The sequence below is a fragment of the Epinephelus moara genome, chromosome 1, assembly GCF_006386435.1.
Source record: "Epinephelus moara isolate mb chromosome 1, YSFRI_EMoa_1.0, whole genome shotgun sequence".
Taxonomy (NCBI): domain Eukaryota; kingdom Metazoa; phylum Chordata; class Actinopteri; order Perciformes; family Serranidae; genus Epinephelus; species Epinephelus moara.
In genome coordinates, this window is record NC_065506.1 from 2,639,441 (window position 1) to 2,665,777 (window position 26,337).

Sequence of the window (26,337 nt, forward strand, 5' to 3'; positions counted from 1 at the left end):
GGCTTTTTGTCCCTACGAGGCCACCGTCATTTACCCGACGGGAGGGGTGAGCGAGTGAGCCCTGCAATCTAGAATTTGACCACTGATGCCACTGTTTTCAACCCATTTTACACAGTGGCCCTTTAAGCAATTGTATTTGATCTTCCGGTTTAGTGCTAGCAGGGCTAGTTGGTGTTGTAAAAAATTAATGAAATTTGTGAACATTTGGCAGCTATACTGCAGCAATCGGATGGTTACCCCACCACACCCATCAGGTACTAGGAGGATAACATAAAAAAATGGCCTGAAATTACACATGGCCATTAGTAATTACTTTGTAGTCTCTTGTTTTAGCTGGGAAATTTGTTCCAGCAGCAAGTTCACTACGTTCCACACATTATGTTAACTTTATACTATTGTATACTATACCATACTCACAATGTCAAGACAAGAATTACTCTTATACCTTAAGTCATGTCCTGGATGACGGAGAATCCTCACCGACAAGATACTCTTATACCGTTTTTCTTTATGAAACAAAAAAATGCAGCCGTACACCTTCTGAATCTAAGAAACATCATGGCCACCCCTGGTCACCCCCCAGGTAGCTCTGGTGGGTAAGTAGCTAATTTTGAGCCGCAAAACCTCTTTAGCATTTTTGTTAATGTTAGCACCACTAGCTGCTAACACACTGCTAACGGTGCTAACAGAGCTAACAGTAGTTTACTATTCTAAAGGGGGTTTGTTGCTCAAAATTAAGCCGCTTACTCACCAGGGTTACCTAGGGGGAACCCAGGAGTGGCCATGATGTTTCCACAGCAGCGCTGTTGGGTTGGGACACCATTACCTGCAGTAATTGCTGAATGAGCAGCTCTATTAGCTGCCTCCCACCAGACATGGCTGGTGCGCACTGCAGTGCACAAGGCCAGCTAAGCAGGGCTTATTTATATCAGCACTGACACATAACAAAAGATGGAACCTGATTGGTTGTCTTGTGTGTTTTCTCAGTGCTGATTAGCTCACAGATAGAACATTAAAGAACCAAGTTAGTTTGATTTGGGAGATAGAACCTTTTTGTTTCCTAAATAAAACATCCAAAAATACATAAAACTAAAACAAAACAAACAAAAAAAAAAAAAAACACGACACATATCTTTAATAAGATGTCACAGAATAAGAGTATGTGAATAACAAATTCTGACAAAAATGTCAGATATAACCTTATAATTCCAAGATGATGCTATGGTAATAATTTGAGTAACATCACCTCCTAAAAACACATTGCTGCCCTGCCCATCAGTATGTTTTCATGCTGAACGTCTTACAATTGTACCTTCCAAAGAGGGAGATGGTGAAGTTGCCTTTATAAGGACAGTCTGGGCTTCCAATGTGCAGCTCCCCTTTGTTACCAATCAGAATGCTTTTTGTCCGAAGCAGTATGGCCCGGTTGGTGTCAGCAATCACCAGCTTTCCTAAAGGGGAGACAGAGAGAGTGTGTGTATTTGTGTTCTGGGGCAATAAATAATAATAAGATTATGATAATAATAATAATTCATAATGGCAATAAATCTGAATGAATTACAGCCTTCTCTGGTGCTCATGTTTTCTGTAAAATGAACAAAACAATTTAATTGTGGAATATCTAACCAAACTAACAATGTGTAGCATCTCCATATGGACCAAAGTTTAAACATATATATCTGTATGTGCGATTTAAACAACTAACTAATGTTAACTTAAGTGGGTAGCCAACAACCTGTTTTTTTTGTTGTTATTTTTTTACATCCAAAGAACTTCTAGAAAAATTAACTGCTTGTTGAATGAATGAATGCCCTTTATACTGAATGTTTAAAAATCTGTCAAATATTCCTAAAATAGCAGAATGAAATAATTTCTGACTTGGGCACATCCCTAGTTTTAAGGAGAAATTTCTTCTTAAGGACAGTTGGTGAATGAGGCCCAATGGTAAGAGCTAAGTGACAGACAGACAAATAAAACAATAGGAAATAGAACAACATAAAAGTTTTAAATCAAGCATTATAAAAGTTTTGCTATAAAAATATTTTTTAAAATTAGATTATGTGCTAGCAAGCCTAGTCTCCTCAGGCAGAGAATATCAGAGCCTAGGGGCCCTGATGGCAAAAGCCTGCTCACCCTTTGTTACCAGACCTTGGAGCAGTAACTCACTCCCAACCCAGAGTGAGCAATCCACCGTTTTCCTGCAGAACCATGGCCTCAAACTTAGAGGTGCTGACTCTCATCTTGACTGCCTCACACTTGGCTGCAAACTGCCCCAGTGCGTGCTGGAGGTCATGGTGTGATGAAGCTAACAGAACCACATCATCTGCAAAGAGCAGAGATGTAATTCTGAGGTCCCCAAACCAGACACTATCCTCCCCCTGTCTGCGCCTTGAGATCCTGTCCATGAATGGCACAAATAGAATTGCCCCATAGTCCCACAATACCGCTCACAGGACTCCCCCAGGGATGCAGTTGTAAACCTTCTCCAAGTCCACAAAACATGTTTAGACTGGATGGGCTAACTCCAATGATCCCTTCAGCAGCCCTGCTTCTGTTCCATGGCCAGGATGGAATCCACATTGCTCTTCCTGAATCCAAGGCTAGACACTCAGTCAGAGTCTCCTTTCCAGCACCCTGGAATTAAGTTTTCCAGGGAGGCAGAGCAGTGTGATACCCCATTAACTGAAACATTACTGTCATTACCGTCTGTCCTGCATCTCTCTCTCTCTCTTTGTCTCTGTCTCTCTCTCTGTCTCTCTTTCTGTCTCATTGTGTCATACGAATTACTGTTAATTTATCATGTTGATCTGTTCTGTACGACATCTATTGCACGCCTGTCCATCCTGGAAGAGGGATCCCTCCTCAGTTGCTCTTCCTGAAGCTTCTACCGTTTTTTTTCCCCCCATTAAAGGGTTTTTTTGGGGGAGTTTTTCCTTATCCGCTGTGAGGGTCCTAATGACAGAAGGATGTCGTATGCTGTAAAGCCCTGTGAGGTAAACTATGATTTGTGATATTGGGCTTTATAAATAAAATTGATTGATTGATTGATTGATTGATTGATTGATTGATTGATTGAAGCACACCCTCCAATCTGAAAACTGGAAACCACCACCTTAGTCTGCCACTCCGGGAGCGTATCTATGTTCCCCATTTAACCCTGCAAAAAAGGTTCTATGTTCCCTGCTTACACAAAAAAGGTTCTATGTTTCCCTCTTACTAAAAAAAAGGTTCTATGTTCCCCGCTTATCCAAAAAAGGCAGGAAACATAGCAGTTGCATTAATATGTTGTTTTAACATTTCTAAACACACACAATGGAACATAATGGGGAGAAATTACAATCAGAAACGTACCCTTTGGGCGATCTGTGGTGGGCAATCTGGGCAATTATATCCTTTACAGAAGGTTTTTTAATCCAGCCGTTAAATGCAGTGTTTCAGTCAGTGCAGATTTCTTTGAGCAGCCAAAGACCAACTGGTAAGAAAAGAATAATAAAGCAGCCAAAGACCACCTGGTGGCAAGATAGTTATCTACCAGTGTTCGTAAACAAAAGAATAATTAGATATAAAGATTTTTTAAAAATGCCTTACTCATTTCAATGACAAATTTTATTTTTTCAAAAAAAAATTCTGCTTTAAATAAACTAAACTTTCTTTGGCTGCTCCTGACGCTACCGTCATAAAAACAAGAGAGGAAGAAATCTGAGTATCTGATTGGTCGAAGGACCGAACTGAACAGGTGATATCAACATCTGTGATCAACAACATAGATGCATTTATTTCTATCACAAAACTAATAAATAATCATGGTGGATTTACTGAACAGAGTTCCCGAAAAAACGTTGCACTTAACAGCTTATTTTCGGCCATGATAATTATTCTTTTCTTACCAGTTGGTCTTTGGCTGCTCAAAGAAATCTGCACTGACTGAAACACTACATTTAATGGCTGGATTAAAAAACCCTCTGTAAAGGATATAATTGCCCAGATTGCCCACCATAGATCGCCCAAAGGGTAAGTTTCTGATTGTAATTTCTCCCCATTATGTTCCATTGTGTGTGTTTAGAGATGTTAAAACAACATATTAATGCAACTGCTATGTTTCCTGCCTTTTTTGGATAAGCGGGGAACATAGAACGTTTTTTTAGTAAGAGGGAAACATAGAACCCGGGAAACATAGAACCTTTTTTGTGTAAATGGGGAACATAGAACCCAGGGAACATAGAACCCGGGGAACATAGGGATGACCCCTGCCACTCCACAGGCACTATACCCGACAAACTTTGGATGAGAAAGGGAGCTTGGAAATGGGCCTATAGTTCTATGGTAAGGACTGATAAAGATCAGTTTTTTGTTTTTTTAGTAAAGGCTAAATGCTGGCTTACTTAATAGAATTAAGGATGCAACCAAAAGTATGGGAACGTTACTAATGTCCATGGCAACCATAACCTCTTTCATAACTGAAGTCCTGATAATCAGGATAGTAGTAGAAGATACAATGTCAGACCTAATGTAAGTGACTTTTTGCTTAAAAAAAGATGAAAACATTACAGTCAGTATTTGAGGGTTGATGAGCCTAGTAGTGGTACGGCATACAGTAGGAATCTAGGATTATGCTGGTTACTGGTGATTAAGTCAGAGACATAGTTGGCTCTTGCATCTTTCATTAGTTTGTTGTAAGAACTTAAAGGGAAATTTCGGTTTATTTCAACCTGTCTCCTATCGTCCTAAATTTGTTTCAAGTGACTAGTGACATAAAAATAATAGTTAGCATGTTAGCCGTTAGCCTAGATACAGCCGGGGCGCATAGTAGCGTCAGACCTGTTAAAACGTAAGTGAACGGGCAACCTTCAAGTGCAAAGTTAGTCCACTAAACAAGCTTTTTTTCCACAAAGACCGCCTCATATCGTTAGGATAAATGTCAGAGAACATATAGAAAACGACATGTAAACGTGTTGTCTTACCTTACCGGTGTGCTGCCATGTTTGTTTACCATTTAGCTCTGCTTTCCAAAGCGCGGCCGAAATATCGCGAGAACAAGCAGCGATCTCATACCGTGCCTGAAATCTCGCGAGAACAAGCAGCAACAGCTGGAAGGCAGAACCGGACAGTAGCCTGAAAAGTTCATTCATTTATTTTATGAAAGATTTATAGAATAATGGCTGACTTTTTGCCAGACTTCGACTTTGTGGAGGAGGAATTTGATTTTGCAGAGTTTGATGGCCGCCCTTATTTATTTGAGCCAGAATACACTGACGAAGAGCTTCGTGAAATTGAAGAACGGAGGAGGAGAGAGAGAGAGGCGCAACAGGTAGAGGACGAGAGAGGAGGAATGGCTGCTGCAAGGCTGCGTAGCTCTGGAGATTGGTGGTGTACCTGTGAATGCTGTGCCCCAGTGCCCACAGAAGAGGAATGCCTCTGTTGCAAGGAATGGGACCGGTTGCAGCCTTATTTTCAAGGTCTGGATGTGACCGAGGACGAGACACCTCCACCTGGAGTAGTATCCAGCTGGGCTTTATCTAGAGCTCGTGAGATATATTTCGGCCGCGCTTTGGAAAGCAGAGCTAAAGGGGTAAGCAAACATGGCACCACACTGGTAAGGTAAGACAACACGTTTACATGTCGTTTTCTATATGTTCTCTGACATTTATCCTAACGATATGAGGCGGTCTTTGTTTCATTTACGTTTTAAAAGGTCTGACGCTACTATGCGCTCCGGCTGTATCTAGGCTAACGGCTAACATGCTAACTATTATTTTTATGTCACTAGTCACTTGAAACAAATTTAGGACGATAGGAGACAGGTTGAAATAAACTGAAATTTCCCTTTAAGAATGCCCATGCACATATAGTGGACATGCAATTTTCTATTTCCTATCTGTTATTCTGTTATTCTATTCTATGAACTATTGTCAATGCAAGGAGAGCTTTTTACAGGCAATTTGTCACTGATGAGAGCAATGGCAACTAAGGTCATTTGACAGAGATTGTTCCAGCTTTTAAGCAAATCATTAACTTATGATAATTCAGATGGAGTGTAGTTAAAAAAATGATAAATGGTCTTGTGCCCCTCTAGCCTTCTGACCACTCAAACTGCTTTTACCCTACAGATTCACTTAGTCACATGCTGGTGGCTAAGGCTGCCATACAAGAAGCCACCTGCTCATCACTTAACCATTCACACACACTTGTTAACCTTGTTCAGAAAAGTGGCATATAAATAAAGTTTATATATGCATATAAAATCCTCAATATATTGTTTTACACAATATATTTTTCTACACAGTATATATATATATATATATATATATATATANATTTTTTTCTTCCTCATTAATAAAACCCTTCATTTAAAAACTGCATTTTGTGTTTACTTGTGTTATCTTTGACTAATGTTTAAATTTGTTTGATGATCTGAAACATTTAAGTGCGGAAAACCTGCAAAAAAGTAAGAAATCAGGAAGGGGGCAAACACTTTTTCACACCACTGTATATTATATTATATTTTACATGGCAGAATTGTACTCCTGCTATTGGAGATGTACCACATGGTGTAATCCTTGCATTATGGGTATTTAAGATGGCGACTTCATTGTAAATGATTAGCAGTCTGAGGAAGAGCATCACGCTCGAAACGTCACGCAAAATAAAAAATTGCATACGGGAGCTCTTTTGGTGTGCGGATCACTTTTTTCTTTTTTCATATAAATAAAGTTTATCATTATTATGTTTATGACAAGTACAGAATTGGATGCAGAATTTAAAACAAAACTCAACATGTCCATCAAAGCATACGTTTGGCATTAATTTTTTTAGATGTACTCTCTCTAATGTACAATATACAATTGTGTGTGATTGTAATCCCTATTTTGTTATACTCTCACAAGACTTGAACACATTTTTTTTAAATCGTGTACATTTTACAAACTAATTATATTTGTAATAACGTGACAACATTATTATAAAATATAAGATCTGCTCATTTAAGGGACAAAAACACCTAGTAAACGTTAGAGAAAGACCATGGCTTGTCTTAAAATAATCCCTCCTTCATAGTTTCCTTCCAGATGACCGCTGCACAGCCAATCATAATACGTGACATCATCTGTAAGTGCAGGACCCGGAGCTGATCTGACAGCTTGAGCACATGGACCTGTACTTGTATAACACCCTCCTCGTCTCCACTCAAAGCACTTTTTAAACTACGAGTCACATTAATTATTTACACAAACATTCATACACTGATGCTGAGGCTAAGTATTTAACACACTCACACACCGATGGAATAGCTATCAGGTGCAATTTGGAGTTGAGTATCTTGGTCAAGGATACTTAAACATGCTGGCTGAAATAGCTGATCAAACTGCCATTCTTCTGATTGAAATTCCAATATCTGTTGTGGAGAGAATTGAAAGATCGGTTAGCTCCTATATTAGGAAGTGGTTGGGCGCTCCTTGGTGCCTAAGTAGTGTTGCATTGTATTGTAAAGGGATACTTCAGCTGCCAGTATCTAGTTTAACAGAGGAATTTCAATGTACCAAGGCCAGGACAGAGCTCTTGTTATCTGGGAGTAAGGACGTGGTAGTTAGGAGTGTGGTTCCAAATCCAACCAAGGGGAGGAAGTGGAACCCAAGATCGGCAGTTCAGGAGGCAGAGGCAGCTCTTAGGCATGCAGAGATTGTAGGTAATGTTCAGTTTGGCCGGGGAGGCCTGGAATAAAGCAGGTCTCAAAGATAAAAAAAGCTGGTTGTGGAACAGATACGTAGACAGGAGGAGATATTAAGGGGTGCAAAGGTAGTGGCCCAGGCTAAGCTGGGACAGTGGTTGAATTGGGAAAGTGTAGAGAAGAGGAAGCTTAGTTGGAGAGACCTGTGGATTATGTAAGAGAATCATATTGGATTCCTGGTAGGGGCTACAAACGATGTGTTACCAACCCCCCTAAACCTAAAATTGTGGGTAAATGGGGACCCATCACGCCCATTGTGTTCAGGTACCGTATAAAGCATATTTTGTCAGGCTGTTAAGTTAGCTTGTCACAAGGCCAATATACATGGCGACATAACCAGGTGTTGAAAAGATTAGCTGCAGGCACTGAAGGGAAACGAAGACAGGTAAATTCGGAAGGTTTTAAGAACAGGAGTTTAGCAATTCAGTTTGTTCGTGAGGGGGAGAAATACAGAAGGGATAAGCTAGTAAGGAGGCAAGGGTGTGGCCGCCTAGAAAGTGTTTGTGATTGGGAAATGCAAGTAGATTTAGGGGGAAAGCTTGTTGTTCCCCAGGAAATAGTTTGTACCAATAAGAGGCCTGACATAGTGTTGTGGTCAGTGAGTCAACGGATAGTTTATTTCATTGAGCTGACAGTTCCTTGGGAAGACTCAGTGGAAGAAGCCTATGAAAGAAAAAAGCTTAGATATGCAGACTTAGGAGCAGAAGCTGAGCAGCGAGGATGGAAAACTAGGATTTGTCCAGTGGAAGTGGGGTGTAGGGGATTCATAGCAAGATCAGCTGTCTCGCTCCTGGGGGAACTCGGAGTACGGGGACAGAGTTTGAGGAAGACAGTGAAGGAAATGTCAGATGAAGCAGCTTGAGCTAGTCAGTGGATTTGGATGAGGAGGAATAATTTCCATTGGGGGCCAGCAGGGGGAACTACTAAGCAGGGTACATAACACCTTGAGATCAGATGGAGAGATCCACCAATCAGTCCTCTCAGAAAATCCAGGAAGAGGAAGGTTATTTAAGTGTTGAATCCATTTTCTTTGAGACCATGCTGCTAGGTGAGTGTGTTTGCTGATCCTGTGAGTTTATCTTCTCTATCTCCTTAAACTTTAGCTTATATTGGAGTTATGCTATGTAGCGTTTATAATAGAGTATGGTGAATGTGCTAGGAAAGGTGGTATCGGCACTGTCACTACCTGGAGCTCGCATAAACGAAGCCTGGGTTTCTTGAAGTTGGCAGTGTTGTTTGGGCTGAGAAAGCCTACAAGTTTATCTTCTCTATCTCCTTTAACTAGCTTATATTGGAGTTATGCTATGTTGCGTGTGAAATAGAGTATAGTGAATGTGCTAGGAGAGGTAGTATCGGCACTGTCTCTACTTGGAGCTCGCATGAACAGAGCATGGGTTTGTTGAAGGTGGCAGTGTTGTTTCGGCTGAGAAAGCAATGTGTAAGTAAGGTAAAGGAGGTTGTTAGGTTGGTGTGGGGAGCAGTGAGACCTAGCATTAGGAGAGTGTCTCTGGGACGCCAGAGATCACTGTCTAGCCTCCTGGAGGTGTCGTGGGACCAACTAGACGAAACACTGGTGAAAGGAGGTTCCCACCCGATGACCCCAAAGACATGTTAGTTATCACTGCTCACTGGTCTGTATAGTTAAGCCTTGCCATAATAGCTTATCATAGGGCTTAGGAGGTTATTCACTGAGTGCTGATCCTTTCTTTAGAGCACAAACTTCTTGTGTTTATTTGAATTGAATTAGTAGATGACCTGCGCTACCTTGTGAACCAAAGCTGCCCTCTGTCAGCCTATGACAAAAATTGATGAAAGTTTTGAAGCATTTTGTTTATTTAGAATGTGGAACATATTGCTAAGTTGTTTTGGGGCAGCATAGTGTCAAACTTGATACAAAGATGATCAGAGAAAATAATATTTTCCGAGAAATAGAATTGATACTCAGACCAAGGGTAAAAACTAAATCTGATGTGTGGCCACAATTATGGATTGGATTTAACACATGCTGGGCTAAATTATGTGATATTTTTGTAACTCAGTTGCAGTTGGCTCTAATTTCTATTTGATGTTGAAAAAGTACCCTCATGTTGGTGTTATTTAGCATTGCTGAGGCTTGCATGGTAAAATCAAGAAATTTTATTTTAAGAAAAAAAAAAAAAAAAAAAAGCCCCTCACAGTTTTTAACAGCCCCCCAAGTAAATTCATCTTAGCACTTGGCCTGGGTAGAGTCCCCATGGTATGTACTTTGGTTGTGAACTGTTTAATGTATCCATGGAGCCCCAACTTTTATTTTTTGGCTCCATCTCTACCTCTTACTCCCCTACTTCTGATGCCCCTGCTCAGACCACCACACCCATCTTTGATCTCAGCCTTTATTTTGATCTCAGCTGTAAAGTTTCATGACTGCATCCTGCATGGTGGTGACGCTATCGAGTAAAAAAAATATGTCCACAGACAGACAGACAGACCAACGAACATCTATCAAAATGCTCAGCACAGTTTCTGTGGTGGTTCTCCGCTAAAATTGGTGTCACCAGGACCACATTTCACCATAATCACACACACACACACACACACACACACACACACACACACACATAGATTGAAGAGGTGAAAACAATATCAGCCATTGCAACATTGTCGCAGCTGGTAATTAAAAAGCTTGACCACTCTCTGCTGGAGCAAGCACAGACAAAGCCCTAACCAGTTGCATTACAAAAACAAACAAACAAACAAAAAACAACAAACATATACAATAAAAGTAAAACCAAACAATATAAAGACAAGTATTGGGGGCATGGACACAGAGACACGACAGTAAGGACAAAATCATGTAGGGACAAAACATGTGGAGGTGTAGAGATGTGTAGAGACAAAAAAGCTGATACACCAGGAAGTGGAAGCTGAGACTATGGAACAGGCCACTACAGTCACACACAGCCTGGTATAGAGGTGCCAAAGAGCAGAGACATAGCTCCCCAGCAACAGTGGAAGGGTGAGAGCAGCGAGACCATGGTTTACTCACTCTACAAATGGCAAAGTTTTTACCCTTTTTCTGTTACCACATTTGGCCACACTGAGTCAAGCCATGCTACACCGATTTGTTCTTCCAATATCAGTTTAGACATGCTGTGCCACGCCGAGCCACACCAGAGATGGACCTTCTCCAGAGTGGGTCCAAAAGCTGGGTAGCAGCCTTTAAGCGAGTACCGAGTAGCAAGTAGCAGAGACGTTTCACCGACAGCAGCCTAGCCCAGCGACCCCTCTTGTGAAACAAGCTGCATATGTTGCGAGATTCTACTCACCTCTATCTGCAGGAGACCAGAGAGAAAGGTGTTTTTTAAAGTCTCTGTGTGTTCAGTACTTTTGTAGCTTATAACTTAATCTCTGTGGTTTGGAGTTTAGTTTCTCTCTTGTGTTCTATTTTTACTTTACATATCTGCTTTATTTTACTGTTTCACGTTTGCTATCAGCCAAATGAGGAGCTGTGTAAAGTTGCTGCTCCGGCTGACTCAAGATTCCTCAACATTTCCTTATTTTGCTGCTGCACAATAAAAGCTTTTATGTAACAACATTACAGTCGACTTTTATTGTGAAGAATCATAGGAAATTAAATGTGTTTATCACTTAATTTAGCAAAACTTTGTTAGTGCCTTTTCCTCAATAAAAACCAAGTCTACAAACACTGTAGGAAGGAGGAGTAAAAGCAGCAACAGCTACAGTGAGATGCTTGATGAAATGCTGCAGACCGACAGCTCAACTCCTACAGGTAAATGTCTTTTACCTGCCCTGCTGTGTGATGGAAAACACTTGCAGCAAAATAAGGGGGGACTTCAGCAATGGATCAGCCCGCTGTTTTTAAATGTCATCACTCAAGACAAGCCGTCATCAGTTAAAGACACACCTTTAAGCATATAGCCCTGTTGCTACGGAACTGTAAAGCTCTGCAGCCAGTGGCGTGTCCAGACGTTTTATTACTGGGGTGGCCCAAGTGGGGCACTGACTTCTGCAGGGGAGACATGCAGTATGAGCGCTGCTGAGGGCACACACGTCAGCTTAGCTTTAATTTTGTCTCCACTACCCATAACTACTTTAATAACTAACATTGCAGTGTCTTACATACCTGTTTATAGTTTAGTTTAAAAGATAAATATACCTACCAATCATGACATAACATGATGTGTCTTGTTGATGTGACACCACATAAATGTAAAATAAAACTCCTTCAGGAGCCAAAGCAAGTAATGAGAACAGTGTAGCCCAGAATCCCCAGAGACTTGTCAAGCTGACTGCTCACTGCTCCACAAGTAAGCTCTGTTCCACGGCTCTGCTCTAATTCAGAAAAGATCTTCCTCTTCTTCTTCTTTGGTTTTTGATAGCAGTCGGCATCCACAAAGTTGCATTACTCTACTTACTATATAAATAATACTAATACAATAGTGATAAGCCCTTTTCATCTAGTTCTCATTCTCTTGTAAATTTTCTATTTGCAGGTTGTTTGAGAGAGCCTGAAAGCTTCTCTCCAAAGCTGCTGTACATCCTCTCCAGAAACACCCACAACATCCATCTGCTGTATCTATGATGATCTTAATTTTCTCAGATTTTCTTTCAATTCCAGCAGTTCAATCAAATAACCATCGCCACAAAGGCTTATAATGTCATCTGGTCTTTACACAAGCAATATTCCTCATGCTCGCTGGCCAACTTGTCCTCCTTAGCGTCCTGTCTTACATATCTTGCCTTACCTCTTTCCTTACATTTATTTATTACCTCCGCCAAGGAGGTTATGTTTTCGCTCGCCGACGTTCTGTTTGTCTGTCTGTTTGTTTGTCTGCAAAATTACTCAAAACGTTCTGAACGGATTTTGATGAAATTTTCAGGAAAGGTGGATAACGGGACAAGGAACAGATGATAAAATTTTGTTGGTGATCAGTTGAAGCGAAGTGGATAAAATAATAAAATGGCAGGAAATCCGAGCTGCTTGGCGGAGGTCTGCGCTCTCCGAGTGCTTTTCTAGATTTCTTTGTTATGGTTCTGATTATTTCTGCCTCCCTTACTCTCTCAAAAATATCCATACTCTGCTGAAATATCAATATTATAGAAAGAGGGTTGAAACAGTGTTTGTGCTTCCAGATGAATGTGGTTGAGGTCTAATCTATTAATTTCTTCCCCCTCTTCCTCCTCCTGATCTAACAATGTAGGTGAGGTTCTCTACAGCAATGTATCTCTCTATCACCCCATATCAAGCTATTTATTAAGCCATGCCCACATTTAAGCAACCCAATAGCATTTTAAAGATGTGATTCAAATTACCCCTTAACTTTCCCCAAACTGTAACTACAGTTTCACTGCGACTTGAGAGAAAGATGAATACCAGATGTATCTGTCTAACTTACCTCCGTTGAGAATCTCAATGGAGTTGACCGTAGCTGAAGATGTAAGAAGGACCTTCCTGCCATAACCAATTGTAACACGATGGTCTTCACTGTGCCCTGGCATCCATGGCTGCAGTCCTGGTTCTTTATCTGGACACACTGCAAAAGACAGAGATGTCACATCAGTGGTGCATTTACTCAAGTACAGTTTTTAAGATCAGCAATTCTATTTAAGCATTTCCATCTTATGCTATTCTAAACAGCACTTCCATCAACTTAATTTCAGAGAAGGCTACCTTTTACTCCACAACACAAATTTTCCAGCTAAAGCTGCTAGTTACTTTTGACATTAAGATTTACATAAAAATACATATGGTAATCTTATTAAATATATTGTTCAGGATTAAACTGGTGGTTCCAAATCCTTTTAACTTGTGACTTCATGGACAAACAAAAAAAAAGAAGAAAAAATAGGTTCATTATCATTAGGTACCCCTGTCATGTTTCAGAAGTTAAACCAAAGAGATATTTCCCCTTTACACTTCTTGAAGTTGTTTCTTTTAAATAACTGTCCAGGGCCCAAACAGGAGAAATTATGCATTAGTTTCCAAAAAGATTGGTGGGAAGTACAAAAAAATGAATACAAATGTGTTTAACAGAACATTGTTTTATCCCACAACTGCTCCACCCTCTGCTGGAATCCATGGGTAATACTCTCCTTCAATCGCATGCATTTGTCCAATGAAATCTGCATAAATGTAGCCAACCAATCAGGACATACCTATCCAAATACATGCAGAACCCACATAACAGTACCACGGCACTGTTCGTCATCCTGTTCTCTTCAGTAATAGTGATTTACCCACTGATCAGTTTAACTTTAACTTTAGACGCCACAGCAGTGGGATCACTTCAGAGCTTTCAACGTGATGCTTTGCTGCCAAGAGAGTGAGGAGGATGTTGTAGATGACAACATCTCATTGGCGTCAGGTACATCAGTGTCCCACTGGGACTTCCTGCTGGTGATGACTGTCTGCAGCAGGCTGTGTTGGGGGGGCCGTGATGGACTTTGTGTGCACATGTGTCTATTTCTCCCTCCTGTTCTCCATGGGAGATGAGAGGATTAAACACAATGACATTCTGTCAACTGCTGGTTTGCTAGTGGTGATGCATCCACGGACCTCAACATGGCACAGAACTTTCCCTGTCCCCGATGATGCATTCATGGAACAACATCTCAGAACTTTACTTGTTGGCCTTCCATTGGCCAGGCTGTCATTTATGGAAGATCTGGTGGGGATAAGGGCCAAAACAGGATATCACAGTAGCTAGCCGACTCTCCATACAGGAGATGAAAGGAATTAAAGGTGCTGTGTGCAATCATGAGTACTGTACTCTAAGTATAGTATGTTGTCAGCAGGTGGCAGATGTTGTTATTGTGGTGGGTCACCACAAATAAATTAATATGCGGGAAACCCTGCCACAACATTCAGCTAACAGCCACTCAACACATCCACTGCACCTTCTGTCCAATGCCTCACCAGCACCTGACCACCTCCAAGCGGGTAACAGTGATGTCTTGCTGACCAACCTGATTACTCCTCTTTTTCCCCTCAAACAAACATTTATTAAGACTTTTAACTCCTTTCTGTGAGGGAGACAAGCAATATGTAGCTTCAAACTGAATCTCTTGTTGTCTGGACTTTAATTCTCTCCTGCATCTGTTTGTACGTTAAGATATTGACTTTACTTCACTGTTTTAAGTTACTGCTGATGAATATTCAACATATTTTCATTATGCTGCTTCACAATAAATGGCAATGGCAGGCTTTCATTGCGAATAATTTATCGAGAATAAAACATTAATAAATTACTTTATAGAAAATGAAATGTGTTTATCACCGAAGTAGTTGTACTTTGTTAGCAACTATTCTTTAAAAAATACAAGTCTACTTATGCTGCAGGGAAGAAAAGTACAAGCAGGAACAGCCACAGTTTCTGCTGGATTCAGGGACAAGGAGAAAGATTAACTGGGTGTGGACATACCCAGATATTCATATTTGTATATATTATACACAGACCATCCTGTCTCCTTTTATTGGAAGCAACAAATTACGTAGTACAAGTTTTCTTATTTGATAATCATAAAATATATATAAATCTGCTTCATATAAAGACAGATATCACATACACATACACCTACAACTATCAAAGATTAATATTATACGATTATCATATAAAGCATTCTACTACATGGGCTCATAAACACTTTGGAAAACCATTCAATAAATACAGTTTGTCGCTTTATCTGCAAATGCAGGTTAAGACTACCATGCAAAGTGAAAGCCATATATCAACAACATCCAGAAGACCCACTGACTTCTCTGGACCCAAGCTCATGGACTGACACAAATAGGAAAAGTGTGCTCTGGTGTGATGAGTCCACATTTCAAATTGTTTACAGAAATCAATCTAGATTGTTACCAGCTCAAAGTTTAAAGCCAGCATCTATGATAGTATGGGGGATGTATTAGTCCCTATGGCATCATGGGTAACTTCACAACTGTGAAGGCACCATGAATGCTGAAAGATACATACAGCTTTTGGAGCAAGAAATGCTGCGATCCAGACAACATCTTTTTCAGGGACGTCCCTGCTTATTCCAGCAAGACAATGAGAGACATTCTGCATGTGGTCCAAAAGCGTGACTTCATAGTAAAAGAGTGCAGGTGCTAGACTAACCTGCCTGAAGTCTAGATCCAACTCCTATATTGAACTTGGGTGTCATGTTATGAAGTGCAAAGTACGATAATGGATACTTTGGGCTGATGAGCAACTGAAGTTAAATTTCAAGCAAGAATGGAAAAGAATTTCAGTCTCAAAACTTCAACAAGTGTCCTCAGTTCCCAAACACCTACATAGTGTGATTAAAAGAAAAGGTAATACAGCGCAGTGGTAAACATGCACCTGTCTCAAATTTTTTGGAACTTATTGCAGGCATCAAATTTAGAATGAGGGTTTATTTACAAAAACAATAAAGTTTATCAGTTTGAACATTTAATATCTTGTCTTTGTTCTGCATTCCACTGAATATCTGTCGAAAAGGATTTACAGATCATTGCATTCTTTTTTTAGTTACGTTTACAGTGTTCCAGCTTTACTGGAATTGAGGTTATAGCAGTTTAATTCTCTTCAACTGCAGCTATGTATAAACAGGTATTTTTTTGTCAATTGAACTCTTTTTGAGGCTGTTGAAAGGTAATGTGGAAAATGCTTCAAACTCATGAGGCAGAAATAAATGGAACAAAATCTGTAAATTACTGTAAGATCAGCAGCATTGATGCCTTGGGTTTGTCAGAGTTCCTTGCTAAGCTGATTATTCATTCCATGTCTACTCTATAACTTCCTCACCTCCCCTATTATCTAAATGGGGATAAAATAGCACAAAAGGTTATTGGATTTCGTCCCCAAGACAAAGAGTAACTGATAAACCCATTTACTTTATGTCTGTTGTTGTCAGCATAGTTAGCATCGAGACACTATGTGTAACTGTCCAGTCTTCCCAATAGAGTTTAATCTGTTACTCTCTGGTGTTAGTGGTGATCATCTCATCTGCCCGCCACCAAATGGATCCATCAATTGCATTGACCAGAGACCTGAATTGTCAAATAGATTTCCCAGAGGGCTAACATAAATTGCTAGGTGGTCAATCAGCTGATTTCTTCTGTCTGTGAGTGATGGCTGTTTGGCTTTGGATGGCTCACAGTGTTGTTGGATGTGTTGCCCATGGACATATAATAAGAATTGGATACAGCATCAGAGGTTGGGCCCCTCTTAGTCCTTTCAAAATTGCTTGGTGGCGCATGAGACAAAAAAGTTCTACTTCTCTGTTATAAAATTACCGGAAAATATTCACAACGGTTTGGTGCTACTAGACCAGACCAGTGTATTGAATTTTATTCACTTAACTCAACAGTCGCATAACACCATGCAACTATCATCCCATAACGTTGGAGCTCTCTGTCCACATTGAATACAATAAAAATGCACTTTGTCACATCATGTAAACAAACCACTTAGGTCTATCAGCTGTGTGCTTGGGATTAGACAGGATATGTGAGCCCCTTAAAAAATGGGTCAATAACTATCTTTCTACATTTGTAACATTACTTTTTTGTAACGGAAACATGTATTAGATTGTGCTATTTACTGGAAACGATATACAATACAGCTAACAGCAAACTAGCCTAGTTTGTTATTAGCATGGTAATTTACCCTACCAGAAACTTTCAGCTTTCTGGCAAACTCCCTCAAGCCAGCTGTCACCTTTGTTATTTTTTAGTAGTGAGATATGGGGGTATCGTATAGATAAACACTCAATTCAACTTCATGAATCAGCCATTCTTCATCCACTGCAGCAGTTTCAAAGTGAGGGACAGGTAGGCTATAAACAGAAACAGTGTCCCACGCTCTAAACGGTGCACCGCGCTGCCTGCAGCCAATAGGGACACCTTTTTTGTCAGCTTTAAATCCAAAATGTTGCCATATAAGTGCAGTTTTAATTTTTGTGAGACTAACTCTGCCATGTCTCCTCTCCTTACCTCAAAAACACATAAACATTCTAGTAAATTAACAGTGTGTGCTACTTTGCCCTTCCCGTCAATGCTGAAATCTGATCTCCTTAATGCTCGGCTCGTGGCCTGTCAGACACAGGTGTCTTTAGTAGTCTTTTATAAACTAATTAAGCAATATCACACTCAAGGTCGTGATGTTGTACTGTATATTGTCACGGCTGTACAACATCACGACCTTGAGTGTGATATTGCTTTTATACAACAGTTCAACAACAGCTTAAACAGCAATGCTGAGTAAGGAAATGTGAACAAAAGGTGATGAAATAAATTATTTAAGTATGTTATGTAGCTCCGCGAAAAAAAAAAACAAAACAGTTCTCCCAGTCTGTTGCCAGGCAGCGCAGCACACACTCCAGGAACTCACAAGCTACTTTGTATTTACATTGATCTGCAGCTGTGTAACTTCGTCCAGTTCGGCTGATGAAAGGTTGGCAAACCTGGATGTTGGCACGGCCGGATTCAGCTTCCACTCTCCCTCATCCTCATCAGTAATAATAAAATCCATCTTCTTGGTGTAACGCTATAGTGTCAGTTTGCGTCAATGTAGCGAGTGTGACAGTTGGTTAATTAACGGTTGTATTTATATTTATAACACCTGTGAGCGGAGTGATTTTACTGTTACATGTCCCAGTGATGTTCAACTCTGTATCAGCACTCATGGAATGCCTCTCGTCCAATCAATCAAATTACTTGGTCGGAACTAACTGTTGTATAATGTAGTTTATATGTGTGTGTATATATATATATATATATATATATACATATATATATACATACAGAGGTAGGTGAGGCAGGAGACCCACTGACCAAGAAGCAGCTGGTAGCCCAATGGGTTAACATAAAAAAGGAAAAAACTGTTGTCACAGTGGGAACTAAAAAGGCTCTAACAGAAGGGGGGGGCTCCTGAACACCATGGAAATACTGAGCTAACCCCAGTAGAGGAGGGCAGTGCTAAACACCCTGATGATACCCTACCACCAGTAATGACACCTGCTTCCACCGAGCTGAGGAGGAAGATTGTGGAATGCCTACGACTCAATAACCCACACATGATTACTGGAATGCCTTGCACTGTATTAGACTAACAGCACACATCAAGAACGATGAACGAAGAATGCTGCTGTGGAAAACAACACTGGAAGCCAACTCCAAGGCCATCACACAAGTCACCAGCAAGGTGACCATGGTAATGCACGGTTCCTGCTGCTGTTCTCCAGGGAGCGTATCTATGTTCCCCGGGTTCTATGTTCCCCATTTAACCCTGCAAAAAAGGTTCTATGCTCACCGCTTACACAAGAAAGGTTCTATGTTTCCCGGGTTCTATGTTCCCCGCTTACCCAAAAAAGGCAGGAAACATAGCAGTTGCATTAATATGTTGTTTGAACATCTTTAAACTAAACACACACAACGGAACATAATGGGGAGAAATTACAATCAGAAACTTACCCTTTGGGCGATCTATGGTGGGCTATCTGGGCAATTATATCCTTTACAGAAGGTTTTTTAATCCAGCCGTTAAATGCAGTGTTTCAGTCAGAGCAGATTTCTTCGAGCAGCCAAAGACCAACTGGTAAGAAAAGATAAATAAGCTGTTAAGTGTAGCGTTTTTTCGGGAACTCTGTTCAGTAAATCCACCATGATTATTTATTCGTTTTGTGATAAAAATAAATGCGTTTATGTTGTTGATCACGGATGTTGATATCAACTGTTCAGTTTAATGTTTCATACATGTTTCCCTGTACCCATAAGCAAACGGGGAAACGCATTAACTGTACATAATTATTTATCTTTATTTCGGCCATGATCAATATTCTTTTGTTTACAAACACTGGTAGATAACTATCTTGCCACAGGTGGTCTTTGGCTGCTCCTGACGCTACCGTCATAAAAACAAGACAGGAAGAAATCTGAGTATCTGATTGGTCGAAGGACCGAACTGAACAATTGATATCAACATCCGTGATCAACAACATAGACGCATTTATTTTTATCACAAAACGAATAAATAATCATGGTGGATTTACTGAACAGAGTTCCCGAAAAAACGCTGCACTTAACAGCTTATTGTAATTTCTCCCCATTATGTTCCGTTGTGTGTTTTTAGAGTTGTTAAAACAACATATTAATGCAACTGCTATGTTTCCTGCCTTTTTTGGATAAGCGGGGAACATAGAACCTTTTTTTAGTAAGAGGGAACCTTTTTTGCAGGGTTAAATGGGGAACATAGAACCCGGGGAACATAGGGATGACCCCGTTCTGGATAGGTCTGAGCCCTTAAGTCAGATCATCTCCAAGAGTGGCTATAGATATAGATTCAGTCGTGGAGCGACCATCAGCTACCTCCTGTACATGGATGACATCAAGCTATACGCCAGGATCAGAAGTGATCAGAAATGAGAATAGGTAAACATGTATGAGACAGAAGATATATATATTTATTTATTTATATTCATATATATATGTTTTTATCTATTTTGTTCACTAATTTAATTATCTATTTTACTGTATTGACGAATATTGTCTTTCCTGTGATCAGTTGTTTCATTCACTGTCTTTTAATTGTATTTGTGTTTTGGCAACACAGGTTAAATCGCATGCCAGCAAAGCCTATTCACCTTATTTTCAAACACAGAAGTAAATAGTGATCGACTTCGTGTTTTTGTGTGTGACTTCCAGTCAGCCGCTTTCCCTTACCGGAGCTAACGGTGCAAGCTTTTTTTTTTTTCAATTTTCAATTGTTTATGTTAGTCAATCAGTTAGTTAGTTAGTTAGTTAGTCTGTGTATTTTATATAGATAACTGTGCCCACGTTTCCGTTATCCGGTAATTGCCGGTAAAAATATTCCCTCTAAACGCGAATAAATCGCACGTCAATCAAAAACTATGAACCAAAAAAGCACAATCTATCCCGAATGAGACAAACTGCTTGATCCCCGTCTCCAGTGTACCAGCAGAGAACCTGCAGAACCGAATCAGCGAAAAAACACACTGGGCTACACAACCTCTCTACCTGAGCAGCTGAAGCTGCTGCTCGCACCCTCGACACACAGACACACAGACGGTGCTTCTGCATGTCAGCCAAACGTGTGCGCAACTGTGAGAAATAAATATGTGAGGTGTATGCTGCTTTTCTATCTTTTTTTTTTTTTCCTTTCTTTCTTTCTGTCAGCGACATACACTCCTAACACAGGACGGGTTGTTTTTATTGACTGAGTTGATTATTAAGCCATAGTGATGCACGGATCGGCTCTGATAGCACCATACACATCCATCATCCAGCCGCACCTGTCTGCAACTGCACGGACATTTCCACCGCTCTGTGTAGGCTAAGTTACTGTAGCGATTCTGCAGTAAATGTTCGGTTATAATGTCAGTGTTCCGTGGTTAATGGCATGTTTGGGATTGAATGAGTATAGGTAGGGGGGCGGGGTGCGAGTGTGACGGGAATGAGGGCTGTGTGAGTACGCATGCTGATGTGTGTATGAGCGAGCTGGAGGAGAGAGCAGGAGTGCACAGTTGGAGCTACAGCTAATGTAAGTAACCTCTACTGTTCCGTAATAAACAGTGGTTTGCTGGATAACTGCGTCATCCTTCCCACACGTCCTGGCGGACGTTACATTACCTTTTAAATTATGTGGAGCAGCGCCAGCTTTCCAGGTGATTTATTCTTTAACGATTAACTAAGTTAGTCCTTAAAATTGCTTTCAGTAATGTAAACATTTCCATGCACGCAGTAATGTCACTGTAGCAAATACCGTGGGACATTTACACAGTGGTGAAGAGTGCTGGACCGGGAAGCGTCACACAAAAAAACGGAAGCTGGCTGCGTTCTGTTTTGCCTCCGTGTTTCCGTGAAAAATAAGGTGAATTGAATAGAACTGAACTGAATTGAGAGAGAGAGAGAGAGAGAGAGAGAGAGAGAGAGAGCGAGAGAGAGAGAGGACAGGAGAGATAGCAGCAACCAATTGACCTATGGCTAAGTCCCGCCCTTAAACGCAATGAGCCAATCACATTGCATATAGCCATTCCCATACACTCGGACATTCTCTGCCTGGACGTTCATTGAAATGCATTACAGAAGAGATTTGAAGTTTAAAAACGGTCAAACGGTGTGCATGGGGTACATGCAACTCCGACACAAGGTATCCTGAGAGGCTGGGCGACGGGGTGTATTTTTTACTCTTTAAACCACATCTCAACCGAGAAAAGTGTCTCCTTTGTGTGGTAACGTTAGACCACAACATCAACTCAACATGAATAAGATTAACAATGATGTCTACATCTGTTTTAACGTAAGTCAACATTGTGTTTGAGGCAACATATTGTCACTTTGCTGGGAAGAAATATAAAGTTATCTTTAACATCTCTAGCTAACGTTAGCTAAAGTTAGCCTAACGTTAGCTCCTAGCTGTGTTGTTCATCATGTCACCTTGTTTGCTGGGAATTCATTAGCCTATTTTGTTTTAGTTTTGTACTTTGGTGATCGTACATCATTGTTAGCTGTTGTCCAAAGGGCTCTAGTTAAGCTAACGTTAACTTCTGGAGCTTAGCTTCATTAATGTATCTGTAATCACAGAGATAACAAAGGTTGGCAAATATTATGCTGAATGATTTAATGTAAATACTGTAGCACCAAACTAACGGAGAGACACTCTTGGTAAAGATGGTAAAAAGGCTGTTATCCTTTTCTCATATTCTGAGCCAAAAACCTTAACTTCAGTGGCACTTTATCTTGTTGTCTTTGATGGTGACAGCAACGAGATGCGGTTCACAAGCGTACACTGTGACCTGTAAAGTTTGGCTTGTAATTTAAGCTTATAACACTAAGATGTTATAAAGCCTGATGGCTGTGGGGACAAAGGATCTGCTGAGCCTGTTTCACTAGCTTGACTGCCTAGTGTCCTTGTCTGTCATGCATCATTAGATGGCATCTCTGTGGAGGGACCAGTGCATTTTGTTGTCAAGATGCCCACCAAGTATTTGTACATCTGTACCACCTTAACGTCCTCTCCTTGAATGCTGATTGACTGAAGAGGGGGCTTTGATCATCTCCTTAGTCTTGGAGGTGTTCAGTAGGAGGCAGGTCCTGTCGCTCCAGTCGCTGAAGGCCTTCATCAGGCATCAAAGAGATTCATGAGATGAAAAGACTGACTCCCACTAAGATTGAAAACTGATTTTAACATTGCAAGATGTACAAAATGGAGAACATTGTTCTTGGAATAAGGAAAGTATTTGCTGGTTCACCCATCCTTCTTGCTTAAAATGTAATTTATCTCCCTTTTGCTGTCTCCTTTGATAATCAAGGTGAATTATATGTAAATTAATAAATGCTACAGTAAGGCCTCCTGCTTACAACCCATAACATGCTATGTCTTTTATCAGGATATGATGACTGTCATAATGCCTGGCAATGTTCTTGAAAACAACATTCACTGATCCCAATTAAAAGTTCATTTTACTATTATTAGTACTATAAGTGTTAAGTGTTAAATTATTGAAGTTGAGTGAGGTTTTATTTATTATGTGAATCTGTGAAATTTTTTGTGAAGTGTTTTGCATTTATTCATATATTTAAGTATATTTCAAACTATAAAGAGTCAATATACATACTCAAATTTGCCTTTGTAACTTGAAAAAAGCTTTTGACCGTCATTTTGTGCTTTATTTCTTAAGTATTAGTTTAGGCACCTGTATCATAAGTATCATTTTAGCACTAGTAGCCTATTGGACAAAACCCCAACAATACCCAGCCTTACTTGCAACCTGTATTAAAAACCTGTATAGGACGTGTATTTTTAAACTTTTTATATCGAAACTGGAAAGTTCACTATCAACCACTGCTGTTTTCACCTTTTCCACTGAAGCAAAACTATTACGTAATAGTTTTGCTTCAGTGGAAAAGTACTGTCGACGCAACAATATGACGTTTTAGATAAACTACTCATTTTTGGGAATGCAAAAGTATTGCCAGGTAACACAAAGTATTACGTGGGAACACAAAAAAAATGAAAGAAAAAAAAAATAGATACATGTTTAATACGTTACTTAAACTTTACATTCAAGTTTCTCAAGTTCATTCGTGGTCACTGAAGTAGACTGGCCATTTTTTATTGTCAGCCCTGTGCTGCATTATTTCAACTGACTGCAAATTGAAATTTGGAAATAAGGAGACTTATTCATACAGACATAAAATTGAAACAATAGGCAAAACCCTACAGCATAAAGTAAATGTCTTTCATCAGCAGCTGTTCACACGCACATTCCTGAGTGAGCGTCTGAGGTCGGTCCTTGGAGATCTGCATGCGTGTTTGGCAGCTGTGAGTAAAACTGCTGAACCTGCTCCATTGCTTTGCTTGAAATTCTTTTCTTAATCCGAGGACACAATGAACTGTGCCTGACCTCCATCAGAAAACTATCAACACAGGTGAGTCAGGGAGAACTAGGAAAAATAAATACTTCAAAGCACTACACCTCTAAGTACAGGCATGGAAAATATAATACGTGACTGAAACGTGACAGTAATCATTTAAAGAGATGCTGTCTTGAGCTACCACTGTGTACACTGTGGGCTATTCATGCTGTGAGCTTGTACTTGCCTTCTTCTGGGTAGACCACCATAAACACCAGAGGGGTATTCCAGGTAGGAGGTTCAACAAACTCTGAGTCAAATCCTGAACTCTGACTTGACTTAACCCTGAGCTGGGAAACTCTGAGTATCCGGTTCCAGAACAGCTGATTTGAATTAGTTCAGTCAACTCTGAGATACACCTTGAGTTAAAGCAACACTTACATTTATGGAAATTTTACACTTTTCTTTGTTTAAGTTAAAATGATATTAATAAACTGATGACACACTAAAATGTAAGTGAATTCCACCAGAAATAAAATCCCATAATTATACCATTTTCATATGGTTTTAAGAAAACTCCGACCAAAAACTGCATTCGGACTGACTGCAGTGATTGGTCAGAGTTTTCTTCTGTCCTGTCTGTCATCCCCACGTGGAGGCCTCCAACTGACGTAACCACTCACGTAGCATCTCCCCACCACAAGCTAACTCCATCAAACCAGCTGTTCCCAGCATCCTTCTGGCGAACGTCCGCTCGCTGGACACGAAAATGGATTACATCAGACTGTGGAGATCCACTCAACGAGGAGTGAGGGACTGCTGCGTCTTTGTGTTCACTGAGACATGGATGAATGGAAACATATCAGACTCCGCTGTTGAGCTAACGGGGCTAACACTACACAGAGCAGACAGGGAGGCTGCATCATCTCGTAAGCTCCACCAATATACACAAACAATTCATGGTGCTGTGATGTGAAGAGGATCTCCCAGTTCTGCTCTCAGGATGTGGAGTTTTTGACTGTGAAATGTCGACCCTTTTCATCTTACTATTGCACTATATGTTCTTTCTTATATGTTGCACAAATTGTTTTTAAATGTTTTGTTTCTTTTTGCTCAGGGTATGTGAAATGGAGGCGGGAGTTGTGGATGTTCAAATTTTTTCTAAGTGCTGTGTGAAATGCAAGAAAGGTAAGAGTTCCTTTAAGCATGTGCACAACCATAATAAAAAGCCATCATCAATGGAGCCCTGATACCTCGATTCACCATGGCGACCGGAGAGAAAAAGCGATCAACTTATTTTACACCTGTGGAATTGGAGGTGCTCATGAATGCCTACAGCGAATATGAGCATATATTTCATTAAAAAAAAGTAACAGCGCTAAAGCTGCCAAGGAGAGAGAGACAGCATGGGAGAAAACTGCTGTCCGAGTCAACGTGTGAGGTTGAATGCACTAGTCCATTAATTTAACATTAACCACACTTAATTAAAATCGTAGCATACAGGTGAAAAAGTGGTGGAGTGGTTTTGAATAAAATCTGATTTTCATGTAGGTGCAATCTCACAGGGGAAAATCGCACTTGGAAGCAGCTTAAAATGAAATATAAAAACATTCAAACAGGTAAGGCATATTTGACTTGGCCATGATTGTACTTTTCTTTAGTTTTATTCATATTTGATTTATTAAACAAAGTACCTTAAATAACCTCATTCAGTGGCTATTTCATTATGTACTGTAGGTCACTAGTAATTTAACCCCCCCAAAAAATACTGTTTCAACTTGTATATCCTCTTGCCTAATATCCTGCTTAGTAACATTTGAGTTCTACTCAGCCAACAGAAAGAAGGCAGAGGCCCACAAAAAAGGTGGAGGGCCACCACCACCTCTGACAGAGGCTGAGGAGCTGGCCCTGAGCCTCGACAAAAGTGCCTATGTAAGTGTGTGTGTACAGTATAATATGTGAGTGTAGGTATATATATATGTGTGTGTGTGTATGTGTACATACAGTATACAGTGTTGGGTAAGGGTTACTTTAAAAGTAATCAAAGTACATTACTGCGTTACTTTTTAAAAAAAGTAACCAGTTACTTTACTGCATTACTCCCTGAGTAAAGTAACTCAATTACTTTAAAAGTACTTCCAACGTTACTCCCTGAGAAAAGTAACTCAAGCACTTTTAAAGTACTTTTGAGTATTCTACATTTCCTATTGGGCAATGGACCACAGGGCGCTAAGCCTACATTTTTTTGTCTCCAAAA

The 26,337-nt window shown here is 40.2% G+C and overlaps 1 protein-coding gene across 1 annotated transcript in view; it reads right to left on the reverse strand.

Annotated features, from left to right (window-relative positions):
• The window catches only part of LOC126393560 (cell migration-inducing and hyaluronan-binding protein), a 184,348-nt gene that overhangs the window by 11,554 nt on the left and 146,457 nt on the right, over nucleotides 1–26,337 (reverse strand). The window contains exons 3-4 of the mRNA XM_050049771.1: nucleotides 13,120–13,257; nucleotides 1,313–1,451 (exon numbers count right to left, since the gene is read on the reverse strand). Of these exons, the coding sequence (XP_049905728.1) occupies nucleotides 1,313–1,451; nucleotides 13,120–13,257 (277 nt within the window). The remainder of the gene's footprint in view (nucleotides 1–1,312; nucleotides 1,452–13,119; nucleotides 13,258–26,337) is intronic.